We start from the raw sequence: 19,394 nt of genomic DNA on the forward strand, positions 1-19,394 counted from the left end.
GAATAGTAATTTAACTACCTTTTCCAGTAGTTTGGCGGTAGTTGAACTGAATTCAAATCTAGGTAGTGTTTTCAGTAGTTAATCACTTTTTTGCCATGCTGCGGTGTAGCTAACTACTGGAACTACAAACTACTTTTTTTGCAAGAAGTAGGCAATCATTTTTTTTCTTTTTGTTTTTTTTCTCTTGGCATCAGACCTGCCTAATTCTCACTTGAAACATAGTTTGTGTGTTTAATAGGCACGTTTCTACATTCTGTTAGCATATGACCACATAGTGATCTGTTCTGTTGATTTGCAGTCTGACATTTCAGATTTACATATGATCATTTTTGGATGTAGTGAACTACTTTTTCAAAGTATCTTTAGTTAAGTAACTATACTTTTCTTAAGGGTAACTTTAGTGTAGCTTAACTTGTGACGTAATTGGTAGCTTGGTTAGCTATATTTAGGCCATCATTGAAAATAAGAATTTGTTCTTAACTGACTTGCCTAGTTAAATAAAGGTAAAATATATTTTAAAAAATCGGAGTAGCTTTCCTGTGTGAGCCTGTGTGACACATACTCACACAGACAAACACACCGTGGGAGAGAGACAGAGAGATGGAAAGAGCTTTTTCACACAGCAGGTTTACATCCATATTGGGTAGATTCACTAAGCACTCCAGAAGAGCATTGGGCTTATTCATACATTGCTGGTGTTGTCAACTTGTGACCCCTCTCGCTACCCATTAACTGGCAGCTGTAAATATTAATGTCCAAATCCTGTGACGTTTGTTTCTGACTCCTCAGGTTCTCCGACACCTGTTTCCTGGACCATGACTCCCAGGCCACGTGCGACGCCTGCGCGCCAGGCTATACCGGCCGTCGCTGTGAAAAGTAAGGAAGTGACATTTTCCCCTTTTACCTCCTTCTCTAAAGAAATGCTAGCTTTAGTATATATGGAATAGTTATAAAAGATGTTGATGGAAGTGTTTGTTTTTTACCCATAGGTGTGCATCTGGGTATCAGGGTAACCCATTGCAGCCCAATGGCAAATGTTTTACAACCCGTGAGTGTTTCTTGTTTCTTTGGGGGGCTTAAATGTGTTAGGAAAGTTATTCACCTGGACAGTTTTACCGAGACATTTGTACATATAAATTATGACTCTGCTTTATAGTGCATACCATGCTTTATGTCCTACCTTTAAGAGCCCTGGTCTTGACCCAGGGTAATTATTAACATCAATCATATCTGCTGAGAAGGTGTGGTCATTGGCCTGGTATGTCGAGTGATTGTGAAGGGGTTAGAGTTGGTGGAGCACCCCCAGGTGTTGATCCATCTCCCCACCCTCTGTCTCTCCCTCCCTCCCTCCTTCAGCAAACTCAAAGTGTGATATTCGAGGAACAGTGAATTCCAACAGCAGACCATGCGCCTGCAAGGTAACATACTACGTTGCTATGGCCTACTGTACTTTATGGCCTACTGTACTTCATGGCCTACTGTACTTTATATTAGATGTAGAAGTTTTGATATGCCATAGTAGAAGAGTACACTCTCAATCACCGACACTTGAACACCATTGTCAGTTCATAGAGGCAGTCATAAACCTGAGCCCGTTTAGCTTAGCTGCCGTTGTACAGTCATCCTTTACGATTACAGACAGTGACTGATGAGCCGGTCGGACAGCCAGGGTTTCATGGCAGATGTGCGTGGCTGATGTTTTCTGTGCGTTGCAGTCCAACGTGGCGGGGTCGCAGTGTGACGAGTGTAAGAGCGGCTCCTTCCACCTGACGGAGGACAACCCAGAGGGCTGTCTGCAGTGCTTCTGTATGGGCGTCACCAAGCAGTGTGTCAGCTCTACGTGGAGCCGAGACCAGGTCAGTGGCTCGGCCTTACTAGCACTCACACACACAACTTCTATAGGGCATGGGAGTTAGTGGACTTGGGGGGGCACATTTAGGGATCTGAAAATAAAAAGGAATGTACACGCACTAGCATGGGAGTAACCATACTATACTGACTCCTAACAGTCAGCCAACAGACAAACAGTTTTCTACTGCAAGCCGGGAGTTTCCAGCTCTGGTCCTGGAGATACACTGGGTGTGAAGGACCAGCGCACTTTGAAATAATCAGCTCATCATGGTGTTTGACGATTTGCTGAATCAAGTGTGTTAGCACTGTGCGTTGAAGAAGCATGCTCTACAGCTCATGGGATAAGTAGTGCAGACACTTTAGGGGTCAGGAAATACAAGGAATGTACAAGCACGTCCCAAACCACAGCAGTGCATTGAGCCTGTCTTAATGTACCCCCGCCCTTTTAGCTTGTACTTTGAGGAGAGGTGTCATGGGTCTGAAGTGTGTTTGTGACCCCCAGGTCCGTGGCGGTGTGAATGGTCAGCTCTTCTCCCTCTCCAACGGAGCCAATACCAGAACCATCACAGACGGCATCGCTCAGAGAGGCTCCTCGGAGGTGGCGTACCGCTCCTTCTCTGACATCCCCAAGGACATCTACTACTGGGTCCTACCAGACAGCTTCAGAGGAGACAAGGTGAGAGAGGGGAGAGAGTGGAGATAAGGGGAGAGAGTGGAGATAAGGGGAGAGAGTGGAGATAAGGGGAGAGAGTGGAGACAAGGGGAGAGAGGGGGAGAGCGAGTGGAGATAAGGGGAGAGAGGGGGAGAGAGGGGAGAGCGAGTGGAGATAAGGGGAGACGGGGGAGAGAGGGAAGAGGAGGAAGACGGGGAGGGGTGAGAGGGAAGACGGGGAGATGAGAGGGAAGACTGGGAGATGAGAGACAAGGGGAGAGATGAGTGGTTGGAGGCTTTGACTCTTTTTTTTTACACTTGCATGTATTTCTCCTCTTACCCTGAGAGTAGACTATAGGGACAGGAGAAACTGTCATCCACGTTTATTTTTTACTGAGTAGTGTTCCCTCTGGAAGCAAGGTGTGATTTAAATGTGGTCATGCTAGATGTCACCGTCCACATGCTCTCTCAACATGTGGAAAATATAGAGGCTAAATATAGAGGCTACATGAAGAGAAGCTCTCTACTAAGCTCTCATGGTCATGCACATGTCATCATGTGACCTGTGACCTGGCTAGCTTTAGAGTCTCATGGAGTGAAATACCTTTCCACCGTCCAGTAGAGTTAAGAGAATGGTTGTTCTAGAATCTTGAACATCTCTTTCTGACATGTTGTTGCCAGGTGACAGCCTACGGCGGGGAGCTGCGCTACACTGTGCACTACGAGCCCCGGCAACGCTCCCTGGTGATTGACAGACAGCCAGACGTGGTTCTCCAAGGCAACGGCATCTTCCTGGAACACTTCTCCCAGATTAAGCCCCTCCCCCCCGCCACTGTCACTGTCACCTTCAGAGAAGTGGGTCACCGTGTGTGTGTGTGTGTGTGTGTGTGTGTGTGTGTGTGTGTGTGTGTGTGTGTGTGTGTGTGTGTGTGTGTGTGTGTGTGTGTGTGTGTGTGTGTGTGCACTCAGGTGCTCGAGTGTTTATTTTTTGACGGATTCTTAACTGTTTGTAATCTTAACATCAACATACAATACCATGTTGTCTTCGTTGATGATCTTTTTTTAAATGACCTAATTAGATTACCATGACCTAATTATAGCTATAATCCCAACTCCAGTCCTGAGTTTGCCATGGCAGTGTTGCACTGAGCTTCGTTTCTCTCTCCTTGTGTTTCCTCCAGTCTGCATGGAGGCGTGCTGATGGACAGCCCTGCACACGTGAACACCTCCTCATGGCCTTAGCTGATACTACAGTCTTCATGATCAGAGCCACCTACGCTGTCAACATGGTTGAGTCCAGGTAAAACCGAACCAGGTGCCCTGTTGAGATTCACTCCGAATGATTCCACATGATTAGGATTCTTAAGAATCGTTTAGGAAACAGCTCTCAGTAGGCTCTACTGTAAACACCCATGTGGCTGATGTTGTTATGGTTGTTGTTGTTGTTGTTGTTGCCTCACCTGTGTCGCTGTCTGTTGTTCAGTCTCTCAGACATCCGGATGGACATTGCAGTGCCACATTCCACAGGCAACGAACGGGCCCTGGAAGTGGAGGAGTGTGCCTGTCCCCAGGGCTACAATGGTCCATCATGTCAGGTACAGCACACACATACCACAAAAATCAATGTACTGTACATCCCGATCTTATAGCTCCTCCTCTGTTACCTCTTCGAGTTGTAAAGTTCCAGTGTGCTCACTTTGTTCCGTGGTACTGTAGACGTCTCGGAAAGAAACACAGAGTGGGACTCTTAGAGCTGTAATGGAACGGCAAGACAGTCAACTGTGCTGCATGCGTTGTTTCCACTCCACGGGCCCGTGTTGTTTTCCCATGTCTTTCAATCTGTTTCTATGCAGGAGTGTGATGTGGGCTACACCCGTACAGGCTCTGGGCTCTACCTGGGTACCTGTGAGAGGTGCGACTGTAACGGCCACGCCAGCGGCTGTGACCTGGAGACAGGCGCGTGCTTGGTAAGTCGCTCCACCCTCCGGTTGTAATGTATGCCAGTAGTACAGTGCTACAGCTGCACTTGGCTTTGAAGTCTGCTATGGAATGCGCTAATGGTTTCATGGCGAATCCCAACATGTGGAAACAGGTTCCGAACACACATGGGCTCATAATAGGATTTCACTGTTCCATGGATGGATCCGCCACTCTCTCTCTCTTCCCTTTCATGTGTCTCCCTTTTTTAGCAATGCCTTCACAACACGGCCGGCCCAAGGTGTGAGCGCTGTTTGCCAGGTTTCTACGGCAACCCTATGACGGACGGACCTCAGGCTTGTCAGCCCTGCCCCTGCCCTGGCACTTCCCCCAGCAACCAGTGAGTTCACTCCTCCTCATGTACTCTACAGCAGCGATTCTGGTTGGTCGCGACCTAAATTTGGGTCGCGGTAGCATTTGAATGGGTCGAGTGTCTCTGAGTATTTATTTAAATGAAAAAGTACTCCGGTCTGAACTTAAACTAGATTACTAAAAACCTGCTTGAAAGTGGTAGAAACTCATTAAATAATTTAATCTCTGTAAAAATTTTCTTCAATCACGGTATTAAGAGATATTGGCAGCTCTATTCCGGTGGATTTGGCTGATTTTGTGGTCTCAAACTAGTGACCTTGTAAATTATTATTATTCATCAAGAATCTGCTTGAAGAAATGCTGCAATTACTTAAAAAATATATTATTAAAAGTAGTTTTCGGCCCTAGTACATCGCAGTGCTACAGGCGTCTCTACAGACTTGGGTTCGATCCCGGGCTGTATCACAACCGGCCGTGATCGGGAGTCCCATAGGTTGACGCACAATTGGCCCAGCATCGTCCGGCAAGGGGGACTTTACTTGGCTCATTGCTCTCTAGCGACTCCTTGTGGCTGGCAGTCGCCCAAAGAAACGGAAACGGTGTTTCCTCCGACACATTGGTGCGGCTGGCTTCCAGGTTAAGCGGCCGGGTGTTAAGAAGCACGGTTTGGCGGGTCATGTTTCGGGGGACGCTTCCAGAGCCCATTCGGGAGTTGCAGCGATGAGATAAGATCGACATTGGGGGTAAAATACAAAAAATACAACAACAAAAAATGACAATGTTAATATTGGATCGTGACTGAGACAACCGGTTTTAATTTGGGTCCCAAGGCAAAACCAGTTGAGAACCAATGCTCTACAGTAGTGGTTCCCAAACTGTGGGGTGCGAGGGGCGGAATGGAAGGATTAGGTTTTCTAGCCCATAGATATTGTTGTAATATCACATGAATACACATTAGACATAGCAGAATGTATAGAACTGCAAGAAAATGTGCTTTAAAACTGCAACATTTTCTTTGGACCTAATGACAAAATGTGTAGAGTTGTAGGAAATAAGCTTTAAACCTGCAAAATTCTCATGATTATTCGCAGGATTTTCCCCAATGCTGGAAGTGGGGCCCTGAGTGAAAAAAATTGGTAACCCCTGCTCTTCAGAACAGAACTACACCTTTAGATGGATCAATGTCTCTGGAACAAGCTCCAGACTTATTGTCTTCAAAAAAACATCTTTCATCTACTTATAAAACACTACATTTAACTGATGGGTCAACCTCATAGAGATCAAAGTTCATTCTGTGGTCAACCTGCTCTTTGTAAAGACATTTGATCTGTCATTGACTGATCATGCAGTTCGCACTGTTGTGTCAGCGATAACCTTGATATTTAGAATGCAGAGTAGGGTTGTCTACTGGTTTACAAGACCGATGAAAGTATTTTCCTTCCCTGCAGGTATTCTCTGTCTTGCTACAAGGATGCGGACGGTCAGCCGACATGTGATAACTGTCCACCTGGCTCCACCGGCCGGCGCTGCGAAAGGTAAGACTCGCTCCATCTCCACCTAACCCTTCCAGCCTTACTGGTCAGTGGTCTGGGGATGCTGGGCTGGCCAAAGCACGGAAAGCAGAGGTGACTAGTCTGGCACCCACTTGTTTCCTTTATTAAAACGGGTATAGTAGCATGTCTGTCCGATTTGCATCCCTCTTTCAACCAGTCTCTCCCACCAGTCATGATTGATATGTGAGTGTTTCGTGGAGTGGTGTGGGAGAAGCGAATCTCAAACCAACGCCACCCATTCCAGTTAGTTAGTAAAGGTTTCTCTGGGTCGGGTTTGGTCTCCGCAGTAGCACTGCTCTTTATGCTATTTGAGCGGTCAATATCTGGGTTGTGTTAATGCGCTTGGCAAACGGACATTGTGTTTATCAATGGGCATTTTTGTTTTAAAAATGTGTCTGGTGTTCCATGGGATTACACGTGTCATAATGAGTTGTGTTACTGGCTTTTACGACAAGAAAAGTAATAAGTGGTGAAACCAAGTCTTTCCGTGTTTGGACTTGTAGTTGTGTCCTGAGAAAACCTTCTGTCACATGGCTTTTGCATTCTCTCCTTTGCCTTAGCTTGATTGCTTTGCCAGAACTTTCTCTGAGTCTCCTGCTTTAGCTGCTTGTTAAAAGGTTTAGAAGCTGTGGGCTAATACTGCCAGTGTTTATGCCTGGGCCATGTTGACATTATTCTCTCTGCAAGGCATAAATCTATTTTCTAATGTCATGTCTGTTTGACGACTCTTTGCTACTCGATGTGCAAAGATGACGATGAGGTGACTGGGGTAGACAAACATTTGGTATGTTTTGATAAGTTGACCCTGCCCTATGTCTCATTTTAATGTTTTGATCATTAAGAAAACAAGACAGTTGTGTGGACCCGTACCTGCAAGAGGACTATGAGGGTTTCCTACCGCCTGGGTGTGGTGAGGCAGTGTTCAACTTTAGCCTGAGGAAACATGTGGTGCCAGAGGGCAGTGGAGATGAGGAGGAGAGGGAGGAGGATTATGATGAGGAGGAGGACACACGCTTCAGCCCACAGCCAGACGAGGAGAAGGAGGAGGAGATGGACTACAGCCCACAGCCAGATGAGGAGAAGGAGGAGGAGATAGACTACAGCCCACAGCCAGACAAGGAGGAGGAGGAGGAGATGGACTACAGCCCACAGCCAGTCGAGGAGAAGGAGGAGGAGATGGACTACAGCCCACAGCCAGTCGAGGAGAAGGAGGAGGAGATAGACTACAGCCCACAGCCAGACGAGGAGAAGGAGGAGGAGATATACAACAGCCCACAGCCAGACGAGGAGAAGGAGGAGGAGATAGACTACAGCCCACAGCCAGACAAGGAGGAGGAGGAGGAGATAGACTACAGCCCACAGCCAGACAAGGAGGAGGAGATAGACTACAATCCACAACCAGACGAGGAGCATGAGGAGACAGACTATAGTCCGCAGCCAGATGAGGAGCATGATGAGACAGACTATAGTCCGCAGCCAGATGAGGAGCATGAGGAGACAGATTATAGTCCGCAGCCAGATGATGATGATGAGGAGGACACTGAATACAGCCAACAGCCAGATGAGGAAAAAGAGGAGAACACAGATTATAGCCAAAGACCATACACCCCCACATGGAGCCTACTGTCCACTACCAGCCACCGTACCCAACCCTCTCACCCTACCATTCCTACTCGCCCTACCACTCGCCCACCCGCTCCCACTCGCCCAGCCACTCACCCTACGACTCCTACTCACCCAGCCACTCACCCTACGACTCCTACTCACCCAACCACAACCACCCCCATAGCTGACATGGTCCGAGTCCACCTGAATAGGACTCCACCCAGGGTTCCATCGCTGAACACGCCCAGCCCTGAGGTTAGAGAGCACAGCTTCCAGTTCCTAATGAGGCTCCACATGAACCGCTTCAACCAGCGCCTCAGCATGTTGGAGAGCAACACCCTGGACATCAGGGAGGGCATCCAGGCCATGAGGGGCCAGCAGAGCAATCTCAGCACCCAGCTGGAGATGCTGCAGTCACAGTCTACCCTGGAGAAGAAGGAGAGGGTGGGCGAACTGGAGAGTAGCTACACAGACATGGAAACTCGTCTGAAAAGGCTGGAGGGTCGTCTGGAGATTGTGATAGATGGGTTTACTGCCCTGGCTCAGGAGATGAACAAGGTGAAACGCGTCAGACACAGAGCACGGTCTGCTAAGGAGGCGATGGCTCTGCCACCAGTGTCCACAGCCTTAGTGCCAATGGTTACCACAATTCGACACTCCTTCAGGACTTCTCAATTAACAACCGTGACAACACTGAGATCCAATGTCGGGACTCAATCCACAACCACCAGGTCACAAACTAGAGCCACAGTCCCCAATAGCTTACCCACGCCCCGTCTCCCTGCTAAGAAAGCCACAATGGCCCATAAGTCCACCACCAAAACAGTCAAACAAACTACAAAACCTAAACCATTAACTAGATCCACCAAAAGAAATGTCAATTCAAAGTCCAGCCCAAGACAAAATACTACCATAAGTAAACCCAGGACTAGCTCTAGACCACGTGGTACGACAAAGCCTAGCACTAGACCACGTAGTACAACAAAGCCTGAAACAAAGGCTACGATGGCCAAGCTTCATGTGACAGCTAATAAGCTCTCAACACAGACACGTCAATCAAAACCAAGGGAAGCTGTAGACGACCTGGCTAACACTAAATATCAGCTGGCACCACCATCCCATAAACGTAAGCCTCCAACACAGGTGTCCAAGTCACGTAATGAAGCTGCTAAAAAGGGAAAGGATGCTTCTCGTGCTAGGAGCAACGATAAAAAAGACAGTGCCTTTAGATCAGTTGCACCTCATTCAAAGGTTCAACCCAATGTTAAACTCAAAGAAACAGTTGTCAAGAAACCATCCGACTCAAACGATGGTAACTCTCGACCTAACTTGGAAACCACTGCTCCAGACTCATACCAGTTGGCTCCACCGTCCCACAAAGTTCAAGAAGTGTCAAAAGCTAAAACAAGTTACTCCGAGAAAGTTCTCACCACCACGTCGGCACCCACCAAAACGGCCTCTTCTTCAAAGCGTTCCAGGTTAACAACGAAGAGTAAAGTCAAAGCTACTAGTTCCAAGAGACGCCCACAGAAGAAGAAAGCCCAGCCCCAGTCCAATGTTCTGGACCTGCTCAAACTACTTCAAAGGAACGATCAAAAATCATCCCAAAAGAACAAGAAACAGAAGCAAGATGGTTCCGATGGTTCTTTTCACATTGTTTTAGGAAGGCTGGCCATTCCAATCAAAATTATCCCTGATTATTAGGTACATTTATATATATTTTTAAACTTGAACAAATTTCAACATGTATCTAAAAGAATCTGTTTGTGGTCCTGATATTTATGCTTATTTTTATTATGTATTTGTATCTATGGAATAAGTCAAATTATTTCTTTTTTATAAAGGACTGCGTGAGTTGAGAGTAACTTCTTCATGTAGAGGCAACATTGTTATTATGTTTAAAGCTCCATCATGAAATAATATACAGTTACCATATTCAAAGTTGTGTATTTACAGGAGTTGTTTGGTGCTATTTTCCTTTAGCCCAGTGGGTCAGACTACCTCAAGACGTACACATACAGTATTTAGTATTACATTGAAACTTTCACAGCAGACTTTATAAATTACCCCTATTATATGGACAAATTGTACATGTAAAATTTGATTTAGCCCAATCATGCAAGTACAGTGCATTCGGAAAGTATTCAGACCCCCTTGACTTTTTCCACATTTTGTTAAGTTACAGCCTTATTCTAAAATGGATTCAAATTTTTTTCCCTCATCAATCTACACACAATACCCCATAATGACAAAGCAAAAACAGGTTTTACAAAACTGAAATATTACATTTACATAAGTATTCAGACCCTTTACTCAGTATTTTTGTTGAAGCACCTTTTGCCGCAGTTACAGCCTTGAGTCTTCTTCGGTATGACCGTACAAGCTTGGCGCACCTATATTTGGGGAGTTTCTCCCATTCTTCTCTGCAGATTCTCTCAAGCTCTCATGTTGGATTGGGAGCGTCGCTGTACAGCTATTTTCAGGTCTCTCCAGAGATGTCAAATCAAATCAAATTTTATTTGTCACATACACATGGTTAGCAGATGTTAATGTGAGTGTAGCGAAATGCTTGTGCTTCTAGTTCCGACAATGCAGTAATAACCAACAAGTAATCTAACTAACAATTCCAAAACTACTGTCTTATACACAGTGTAAGGGGATAAATAATATGTACATAAGGATATATGAATGAGTGATGGTACAGAGCAGCATAGGCAAGATACAGTAGATGGTATCGAGTACAGTATATACATATGAGATGAGTATGTAAACAAAGTGGCGTAGTTAAAGTGGCTAGTGTTACATGTATTACATAAGGATGCAGTCGATGATATAGAGTACAGTATATACGTATGCATATGAGATGAATAATGTAGGGTAAGTAACATTATATAAGGTAGTATTGTTAAAAGTGGCTAGTGATATATTTACATCATTTCCCATCAATTCCCATTATTAAAGTTGCTGGAGTTGTGTCAGTGTCAGTGTGTTGGCAGCAGCCACTCAATGTTAGTGGTGGCTGTTTAACAGTCTGATGGCCTTGAGATAGAAGCTGTTTTTCAGTCTCTCGGTCCCAGCTTTGATGCACCTGTACTGACCTCGCCTTCTGGATGATAGCGGGGTGAACAGGCAGTGGCTCGGGTGGTTGATGTCCTTGATGATCTTTATGGCCTTCCTGTAACATCGGGTGGTGTAGGTGTCCTGGAGGGCAGGTAGTTTGCCCCCGGTGATGCGTTGTGCAGACCTCACTACCCTCTGGAGAGCCTTACGGTTGTGGGCGGAGCAGTTGCCGTACCAGGCGGTGATACAGCCCGCCAGGATGCTCTCGATTGTGCATCTGTAGAAGTTTGTGAGTGCTTTTGGTGACAAGCCGAATTTCTTCAGCCTCCTGAGGTTGAAGAGGCGCTGCTGCGCCTTCTTCACGATGCTGTCTGTGTGAGTGGACCAATTCAGTTTGTCTGTGATGTGTATGCCGAGGAACTTAAAACTTGCTACCCTCTCCACTACTGTTCCATCGATGTGGATAGGGGGGTGTTCCCTCTGCTGTATCCTGAACCACTGTTGTGTCGTCCGCAAACTTGATGATTGAGTTGGAGGCGTGCGTGGCCACGCAGTCGTGGGTGAACAGGGAGTACAGGAGAGGGCTCAGAACGCACCCTTGTGGGGCCCCAGTGTTGAGGATCAGCGGGGTGGAGATGTTGTTGCCTACCCTCACCACCTGGGGGCGGCCCGTCAGGAAGTCCAGTACCCAGTTGCACAGGGCGGGGTCGAGACCCAGGGTCTCAAGCTTAATGATGAGTTTGGAGGGTACTATGGTGTTGAATGCCGAGCTGTAGTCGATGAACAGCATTCTCACATAGGTATTCCTCTTGTCCAGATGGGTTAGGGCAGTGTGCAGTGTGGTTGAGATTGCATCGTCTGTGGACCTATTTGGGCGGTAAGCAAATTGGAGTGGGTCTAGGGTGTCAGGTAGGGTGGAGGTGATATGGTCCTTGACGAGTCTCTCAAAGCACTTCATGATGACGGAAGTGAGTGCTACGGGGCGGTAGTCGTTTAGCTCAGTTACCTTAGCTTTCTTGGGAACAGGAACAATGGTGGCCCTCTTGAAGCATGTGGGAACAGCAGACTGGTATAGGGATTGATTGAATATGTCCGTAAACACACCGGCCAGCTGGTCTGCGCATGCTCTGAGGGCGCGGCTGGGGATGCCGTCTGGGCCTGCAGCCTTGCGAGGGTTAACACGTTTATATGTCTTACTCACCTCGGCTGCAGTGCAGATGTTCGATCGGCTTCAAGTCCGGGCTCTGGCTCGGCCACTCAAGGACATTCACAGACATGTCCCGAAGCCTCTCCTGCGTTTTTTTTGTCTGTGTGCTTAGGGTCGTTATCCTGTTGGAAGGTAAACCTTTGCCCCAGTCTGAGGTCCTGAGAGCTCTGGAACAGGTTTTCATCAAGGATCTTTCTGTAATTTGCTCCGTTCATCTTTCCCTCGATGGTGACTAGTCTCCCAGTCCCTGCTGCTGAAAAACATCCCCACAGCATGATGCTGCCACCACCATGCTTCACCGTAGGGATGGTATTGGCCAGGTGATAAGCGGTGCCTGATTTCCTCCAGGCGTGACACTTGGCATTCAGGCCAAATAGTTCAATCTTGGTTTCATCAGACCAAATAATCTTGTTTCTCATGGTCTGAGAGTCCTTTAGGTGCCCTTTGGCAAACTCCAAGCGGGCTGTGATGTGTCTTTTACTAAGGAGTGGAATCTATCTGGCCACTTTATCATAAAGGCCTGATTGGTGAAGTGCTGCATAGATGTTTGTCCTTCTGGAAGGTTCTCCCATCTCCACAGAGGAACTCTGGAGCTCTGTCAGAGTGCCCAAGGTCCTTCTCCCCCGATTGCTCAGTTTGGCACGGGTGACCAGTGGTTCCAAACTACTTTCATATAAGAATGATGTAGGCCTCTGTGTTCTTGGGGACCTTCAATGCTGCAGAAATGTTTTGGTACCCTTCCCCAGATCTGTGCCTCGACACAGTCCTGTGTCAGAGCTCTATGGACAATTCCTTTGACCTCATGGCTTGGTTTTTACTCTGACATACACTGTCAACTGTGGGACATTATATAGACAGGTGTGTGCCTTTCCAAATCAATTGAATGTATCACAGGTGGACTCCAATCAAGTTGTAGAAACATCTCAAGGATGATCAATGGAAACAGGATGCACCTGATCTCAATTTCGAGTCTCATAGCAAAGGGTTTGAATATGCAAATAAGGTGTTTCTATTTTTATTTTTTTATACATTTGCTAAAAATGTCTAAAAACCTGTTTTCACTTCATCATTATGGGGTTGATTATTAGGTTGATGAGGACAAAAATCGATTTAATCTATTTTAGAATAAGGCTGTAACATATCAGAATGTGGGAAAAGTGAAGGGGTCTGAATACTTTCTGAATGCACTGTATATGTGTACGAGTGGAGGCTGGTGGGAGCAGCTATAAGAGGATGGGCTCAGTGTAATGGCTGGAATGGAATAAATGGAACGGTATCAAACACATCACAAAACAGTATGGACTCTGTTCCATGAATTCTATTCCAGCCATTACAATGAGCCCATCCTCCTATAGCTCCCCCCACCAGCCTCCACTGATGTATACTATACAGTACTGCCAGTTAAGTATTTGAAGTGAGTTTGCCCAAGCTTTCCGACGTCCCTATGTTCAGGTGTAAATCTGTTTAAATTCCATCTGCTATTGTGATTGGATGACTATCGATATGATTGTGTATGTAAATGTGATTGTGGTGTATTGTGTATTTATAGCATTCATTCGGCCCTTGCTGCCTTGTGATTGTACTTCAAGTTATTTATTTTTTGCTTACTGTGCATAACCCAAATAGCAACATGAAACATGTAAAATGTCAACCCATTTCTTGACCTCAATAATATCCCAGATTTGGCTTCATCATGCATTGGTCAGATAGTTTCCAAAAACTGTTTTAGCTTCTTACTGTAAAGTTAGACTGGACAGGTTTTTCCAAAGTCCCATTGAAGCTGTGCGTTTGTTGGCTGTTCAACCGTGGAGCTTCCAGTGACAAGGTAAGAACTGGAGCAGCTAGGGTAGCTCTCCCCTAGGGTGGCCTGGCCTATTGGGCTCTTTAGCTGGACAGAGCTTTGGTGGATGGACATAGTGCCTCAGCTTGCTTCTACTTAGCTTCTCAGTGTTATATCCTGATGCGATATGATGCCTCTTTCTGCACGTAGACTTCAATTCTCCGGTTCATTCTCTCTGCTCTGCTGTCTTTTATCAAGGTTTGGTGACACATTATTTTAAAATAGAAAATGAACTTTAACACAACCTTCCTCAGTTCATCTTCTAGCAACCTAATGAGAAGAGAGATGGTTTCAACATTTTGACCCATGTTGAGAGTTGTAGCATTGGCTGTGCTTTGTCTATCTCCAACATCGCCAATACATACATACCTTTTAGCCTTCTTTTGCATCTGGGATACTCAAAAGTCAGTGGATTTTCAAGTGGTGTAGCAAAGCTGTATGTGTCCCAATGTGATTGTGAGTAGTGTTTAAAAAATAAACCCCCCTCATAATTGCAGGGGACCTGGGGAATGCCTAGTGCATGGACAATGGAAATCCACAATGAATAAATTGTTGCTGTTGGCTAATAATGTGACAGCTCTGTTGTGTAGCGTGTATACATCATGCGTAGTATTTGACTAGCAGTGTATTTTCATGTGTCTACTCTGGGCCAAGAGTGTGCTGCGAGGACAAGCCTCATCACGTATCTCTTCACACGGCTCGCTCAGTTTCCTGCCCCCATTGCTCCTTCCCTGTGTGTGTCCTCTTTGACTGGAAATGTTTGTTTTAAAGTGTAAATGTTGGCTGTTCTCCTTTTCAGATGTGCTGCTGGGTACACAGGCAACCCCCAGCTTGGACAAACGTGTATTGTTGGCAACAATGATCTGAATGGTAGGTGTAGATTATTCAATTAAATATAACTCTATCCCCCTCAGGGGCGGTGTTAACCGTGCTAACAGATTGTGGCTGTGTACATTATAGTATTTGGTGGAATGAAGGCACACTGAGTGCAACGCTCAGCTATGGCATGTTTACAGGTAACTGCTACGACTGTGATCAGAGAGGAAGTGAAGGATGCAATGGAAATGGTGTGTGTCGCTGCAAGGTAAGCAAACCAAGGCTTCGCTATGTTTTTCATTAAAACCGCCAGCCCCATTGATATCCTCCTATATCCTTATCCACTTGTTATCTCTCTAGGTTTGTCCCATATAAATATAGTCCCTTGAATGGCATTCCCATTCAAGTCTATGTTCTATGTATGTGTAGGTTCACCTCTCACACTATATCATTGTGTCTCAGATGAACGTTGAGGGCCCTGATTGCTCAAACTGTAAGCAGGGAACCTTCCACCTCAGCACAGACAACAAAGATGGCTGCCTATCCTGCTTCTGCATGGGAGTCACTCAACAGTGCTCCAGCTCCTCCCACGACAGAGACCAGGTACCCAGGCGACAAGAACTAGGAAACGACTTCCTGAAAATAATATATGAGTAAATATACGAAGAGAGCACTTTGAGAGTAGCCTGGCGCTGGTCTCATATTTGTTTGAGTTTGACGTGACAATGACCAATTAAGGAATATAGGCAAGTCAACACACAAACATATACTTACAGCTCTGCTGAAAGCGCCGCAATTGCCAATAAAGTTCTACTGAACTGAATAAATGGCGTTCCTGTCTCTCTGAGTGCGATTGGTTTCCCTTCATGTGTGTCCTGCAGGTGTCATCCGTCTTTACCCCAGGCAACTTCCAGGGCTTTGCTTTGGTCAACCGGCAGCTCACCAACCGTATCTCCACCGGATTCACCGTGGAGGTGTCGACTGACGGCACCCAGCTCTCCTACAGCAACTTTGACTACCTGGGCCAGGAGCCCCACTATTGGCAGCTGCCCGAGGCTTTCCAAGGGGATAAGGTAAGTCCCAGATGAGGATCTGTCCACCGTGGCCATCAGAGACGATACAAACGCTGTCCCGACGTCTACTCCCACTCTCTCGCTATATGGTGCGAAGTGGCTTCTTCTCATTCGGGAATCCTCTAGCATTCCTGCTCCTAACAGCGCTTAAATGCTCTCTCAATTTCTGCCTGAATGTCTGTGCTGGTCTTTGTTGTGAAAGGGTTTGCTAAATGAGATATCGTAGAAAACACTAAGTTTGAGGGCCAATCTCATAGTGGGAAATTGTCATTTGGTTGTATGCTCCATGAATTTACCATGTATTAAAGGCGGTAGAACCTCATCAGAAAGCATTGGCCATAGCAGTCTCTGAGATAGAAGTCAGTACTGTACTGTTTGTTGATGCATCTACTTTTAGAAAGCATCACATGGATGCATTTCATTATTTGTCTTGAGAAGATGTTGGTTCTTTATGCATCATTCAAGTGTAATTGAGTTATTTTTACTCTTGGTTTGCCTGTCCACTCTATAGAAGGACGCTTTCTTTGCTCGTATGAGACGAGCGCACCAGGTAAACCAGAGCGGTGCTTGTCGTGTGGTGATGATTGTGGATTGACCAGTATCAAATCAAATTGTATTAGTCGCATGCGCCGAATACAACAGGTACAACCTTACAGTGAAAGGCTTACTTACCAGCCCCTCACCAATGACAGTTTACACATAAAAATAAAACAACACTTTTTGTGAAGAATTGATGACTAAAATGTTTGCCTGTAATTCAAACAAAGGATTGGTGTGATTTGTCATTTGATTTGTGTTGAGATAAATGCGTCATACATTACCCTTATTTTCTTGAGTGTAGGAGGTTTTGTGTGTTTGAGATGCATGGGTTTCCTCCATTTCCAATGGTCTCAAATTTTTCCTAGTTTCAGCTCCATTGTAGCAGCAATCGACATACAGCAATGGCCCTATTTACACACATTTCTGTAATATTAGGAATATTTCAGGTTCACATGCCATCGCGGGTTACACTACTCTACGCGTATTGGTTACTTAGACGTCACTCTGTTTAATGGACCAATCACGCGGTGGATGACTCTGATGTAGTGCACTGAAGCGACTGAGTCAGGAGGAGTTTTGCAGACGTCCGACATTGATAGCCGTGAACAGCAGTTACGTTCTTCCAGTCCCCCGTTAGTTCTAAAGTCTTCCGCTGGCTCCCACGTGGGGAATTAGAAAGTGATCACGGGAGCCTTGTTTATTCACAACACTAGAGAGACTCCGCCTGGACAGAGGAGCAACGGAGGAAGGATGCGTCCGTTTGGGACATGATGAAGTCTTCGAAGGGTAATGGCACCTCCAGGTCCAAAAGAGCTAGCCAGGTATTCCTACTGTAGCCTAGCCACCCACTGCTATGTCCATACAACACGTCTACTGACAACAGTACAACCCAGCCACCCCCTCCCCCCTTCCCCTGATATGGATTGCTTTTTGGGATGTCAATTGCCATGACATCCTTGAAAGATAATCCCACCACCCATAAGACAGTATGTGACTGGATATTTACTGTGGCATGGTATACATCAGCATGAAAGCAACTGCAGCACGTTGACAGTACATTTACCAGATGCATGTCGTAAAAATGCACGTGTGTGTATTACAAACAGACCTGAATGGGATTGTGAGGCGCTCTGGAATTTGAAGAGAAGAGAGCCATGTTGTGTCTAATAGCCGACGTGTTTGGATGTTTTGCGTCAAGACTTCCCTGTTTTAGGATTGTAGAAACTAGACAGTTCAATGGCCCCAGTGAGTGAAGTTGTGTACATACCACAGGGTTGTAGACCTGGTTAAGAGCATGACACAGCATGTCCCCCAGACCCCAGTGCTTGGTGTGTCTCTTACCTTGCATGGTGGGCGGTCTCCTTTGGGGAAACCCTCATGAGCCCCCCCCCCACCACCCTCCCCATCCTCTCCCCCAGGAACAAGTGAAGAAGCTGGATGATGAGATCTGGGCAATCCTCTCCAACTTTCCAGCCGGCTCTCCTCCCTTCCCTCCCTCCTCTTCCTCTGAGAGGAAGGTCCCCAGCGCCTCGTTTCGGGCCGGGTCTCATACCCCCCTGAGGCCCCCCTCTCCCCCTTCCTCCCTCTCTGGTATCTCCTCCCTGGTACGGCCTACTAGTCCTCAGACAGCCTCCCCAGGTCACTCTCCTCGACAGAAGGTACATCTAAAATAACCCCTATGAGAAACACTCAATCCTTTAACTTTTAAGCTCATCCATAGTTGTTATTGTGGTCGTTACTGACTGGTTTACTCTCTTTTTGGGCCTGGTCCTGTTGACAGACTCAACAGCGGGGGACCAAGAACATAGTGGGTCCTCCTAGTGCTCCCAGTGGCCCCGGGCCTGCAGGGGCCTCCAGCCAGGTAGACATGATGACAGGCTGGCTGACTGACGGACGGACGGACAGACTGACTGATTGGCTAGCTGACTGATTGGCTGGCTAAATGATGAACAGACGGACAGACAGACAACCAGACTGTTTGACTGCATGACCCTGCTCTTGACAAACACAAGCAGAGGAAACTGCCTCCCTCCATGTGATAACATACAGTGTACTGTAGCCAGGAAGGTTAATCAACAACCGATCAGGTTGATCATAAAGTCATCCATTCACAAATCACAAGAGTGAATATTTCACAGGTTTATCCTGTACAGTTTTCCTTAGTATTGTCAAAGTGTTCGCCGCCTGGGTCTTTTTCAAAAGAACAAGAAAGAGAAGATAGGGCTGAAAAGGGCAGTATGTGCATAAATTCCATGACTAAGCAGGGTGGCATTTTCCTCTTTAAAGCACAGTACACAATTACTGTTAAAGTCGTACTCTGTAGTTCTTCACTTAAAGAGGAGCACTGGATATGTAATCTATAATTATACTGTATAAGGGTCTAAACATGTCACACAGTCACCTTTACAAGCTGTGATTTTCACATTATACACACTGGAAGCTGTTGTTTTAGTTGCCAGTTAACGCATGGTGTGAGTGTCACTTTGTCACCAAGTAGTAGTTAACTAGTAGGGGACCAAAATGTAAACCCTTTCTCTGCTCTCCTCTCTACTGTGCTTGCGATGCCTATCTCTCTCTCTCTCTCTCTCCTTGCGTATCTTTTGAGCTCTGTCTCTGGCTTGCTCTCTCATGCTCTCCTTCCTCTGCCCCAGTACGCATTGTTCTACAAAGGTTTCAGCTTGCACCCGGATGACACGCTCTACTGGCAGCTCCCAGAGCAGTTCATAGGGGATAAGGTAACAGTACGAGCCAGGCCCAGCCTTCCTGCACCCTGACTGGGTGTTTACCCTTCGGTTAACCGTTTGGCCACAGAACCACCCCACCATTCCTCCACCTGAACTATCAGAGCTGTGGAAGGGAAATGAAGGGCAGGGCGACACCACCCTGTGTAGTGTACAGCACTTATTGA

General features: G+C 46.4%; 2 protein-coding genes across 16 annotated transcripts in view; both read left to right on the forward strand.

Moving 5' to 3' along the window:
- The window catches only part of LOC112221519 (basement membrane-specific heparan sulfate proteoglycan core protein), a 168,741-nt gene that overhangs the window by 88,403 nt on the left and 60,944 nt on the right, over window positions 1-19,394 (forward strand). For all 15 annotated transcript variants that reach the window (XM_042303773.1, XM_042303759.1, XM_042303766.1 and 12 more), the window contains exons 19-33: window positions 790-876; window positions 990-1,048; window positions 1,357-1,418; window positions 1,716-1,856; window positions 2,354-2,527; window positions 3,185-3,358; window positions 3,685-3,803; window positions 3,987-4,098; window positions 4,357-4,470; window positions 4,693-4,820; window positions 6,241-6,327; window positions 14,857-14,927; window positions 15,074-15,141; window positions 15,336-15,476; window positions 15,755-15,946. In XM_042303773.1, coding sequence (XP_042159707.1) covers window positions 790-876; window positions 990-1,048; window positions 1,357-1,418; window positions 1,716-1,856; window positions 2,354-2,527; window positions 3,185-3,358; window positions 3,685-3,803; window positions 3,987-4,098; window positions 4,357-4,470; window positions 4,693-4,820; window positions 6,241-6,327; window positions 14,857-14,927; window positions 15,074-15,141; window positions 15,336-15,476; window positions 15,755-15,946 — 1,729 coding nt within the window. The remainder of the gene's footprint in view (window positions 1-789; window positions 877-989; window positions 1,049-1,356; window positions 1,419-1,715; window positions 1,857-2,353; window positions 2,528-3,184; window positions 3,359-3,684; window positions 3,804-3,986; window positions 4,099-4,356; window positions 4,471-4,692; window positions 4,821-6,240; window positions 6,328-14,856; window positions 14,928-15,073; window positions 15,142-15,335; window positions 15,477-15,754; window positions 15,947-19,394) is intronic.
- Window positions 15,957-19,048, forward strand: LOC112221818 (proline-rich receptor-like protein kinase PERK1). The gene is made up of 3 exons (XM_024384170.2): window positions 15,957-16,496; window positions 17,905-18,144; window positions 18,267-19,048. The coding sequence occupies exons 1-3, from the start codon at window positions 16,479-16,481 to the stop codon at window positions 18,414-18,416; spliced, it is 408 nt and encodes a 135-aa protein (XP_024239938.1). The 5' UTR covers window positions 15,957-16,478; the 3' UTR covers window positions 18,417-19,048.

This window comes from Oncorhynchus tshawytscha, linkage group LG22 (assembly GCF_018296145.1).
Source record: "Oncorhynchus tshawytscha isolate Ot180627B linkage group LG22, Otsh_v2.0, whole genome shotgun sequence".
Lineage (NCBI taxonomy): Eukaryota > Metazoa > Chordata > Actinopteri > Salmoniformes > Salmonidae > Oncorhynchus > Oncorhynchus tshawytscha.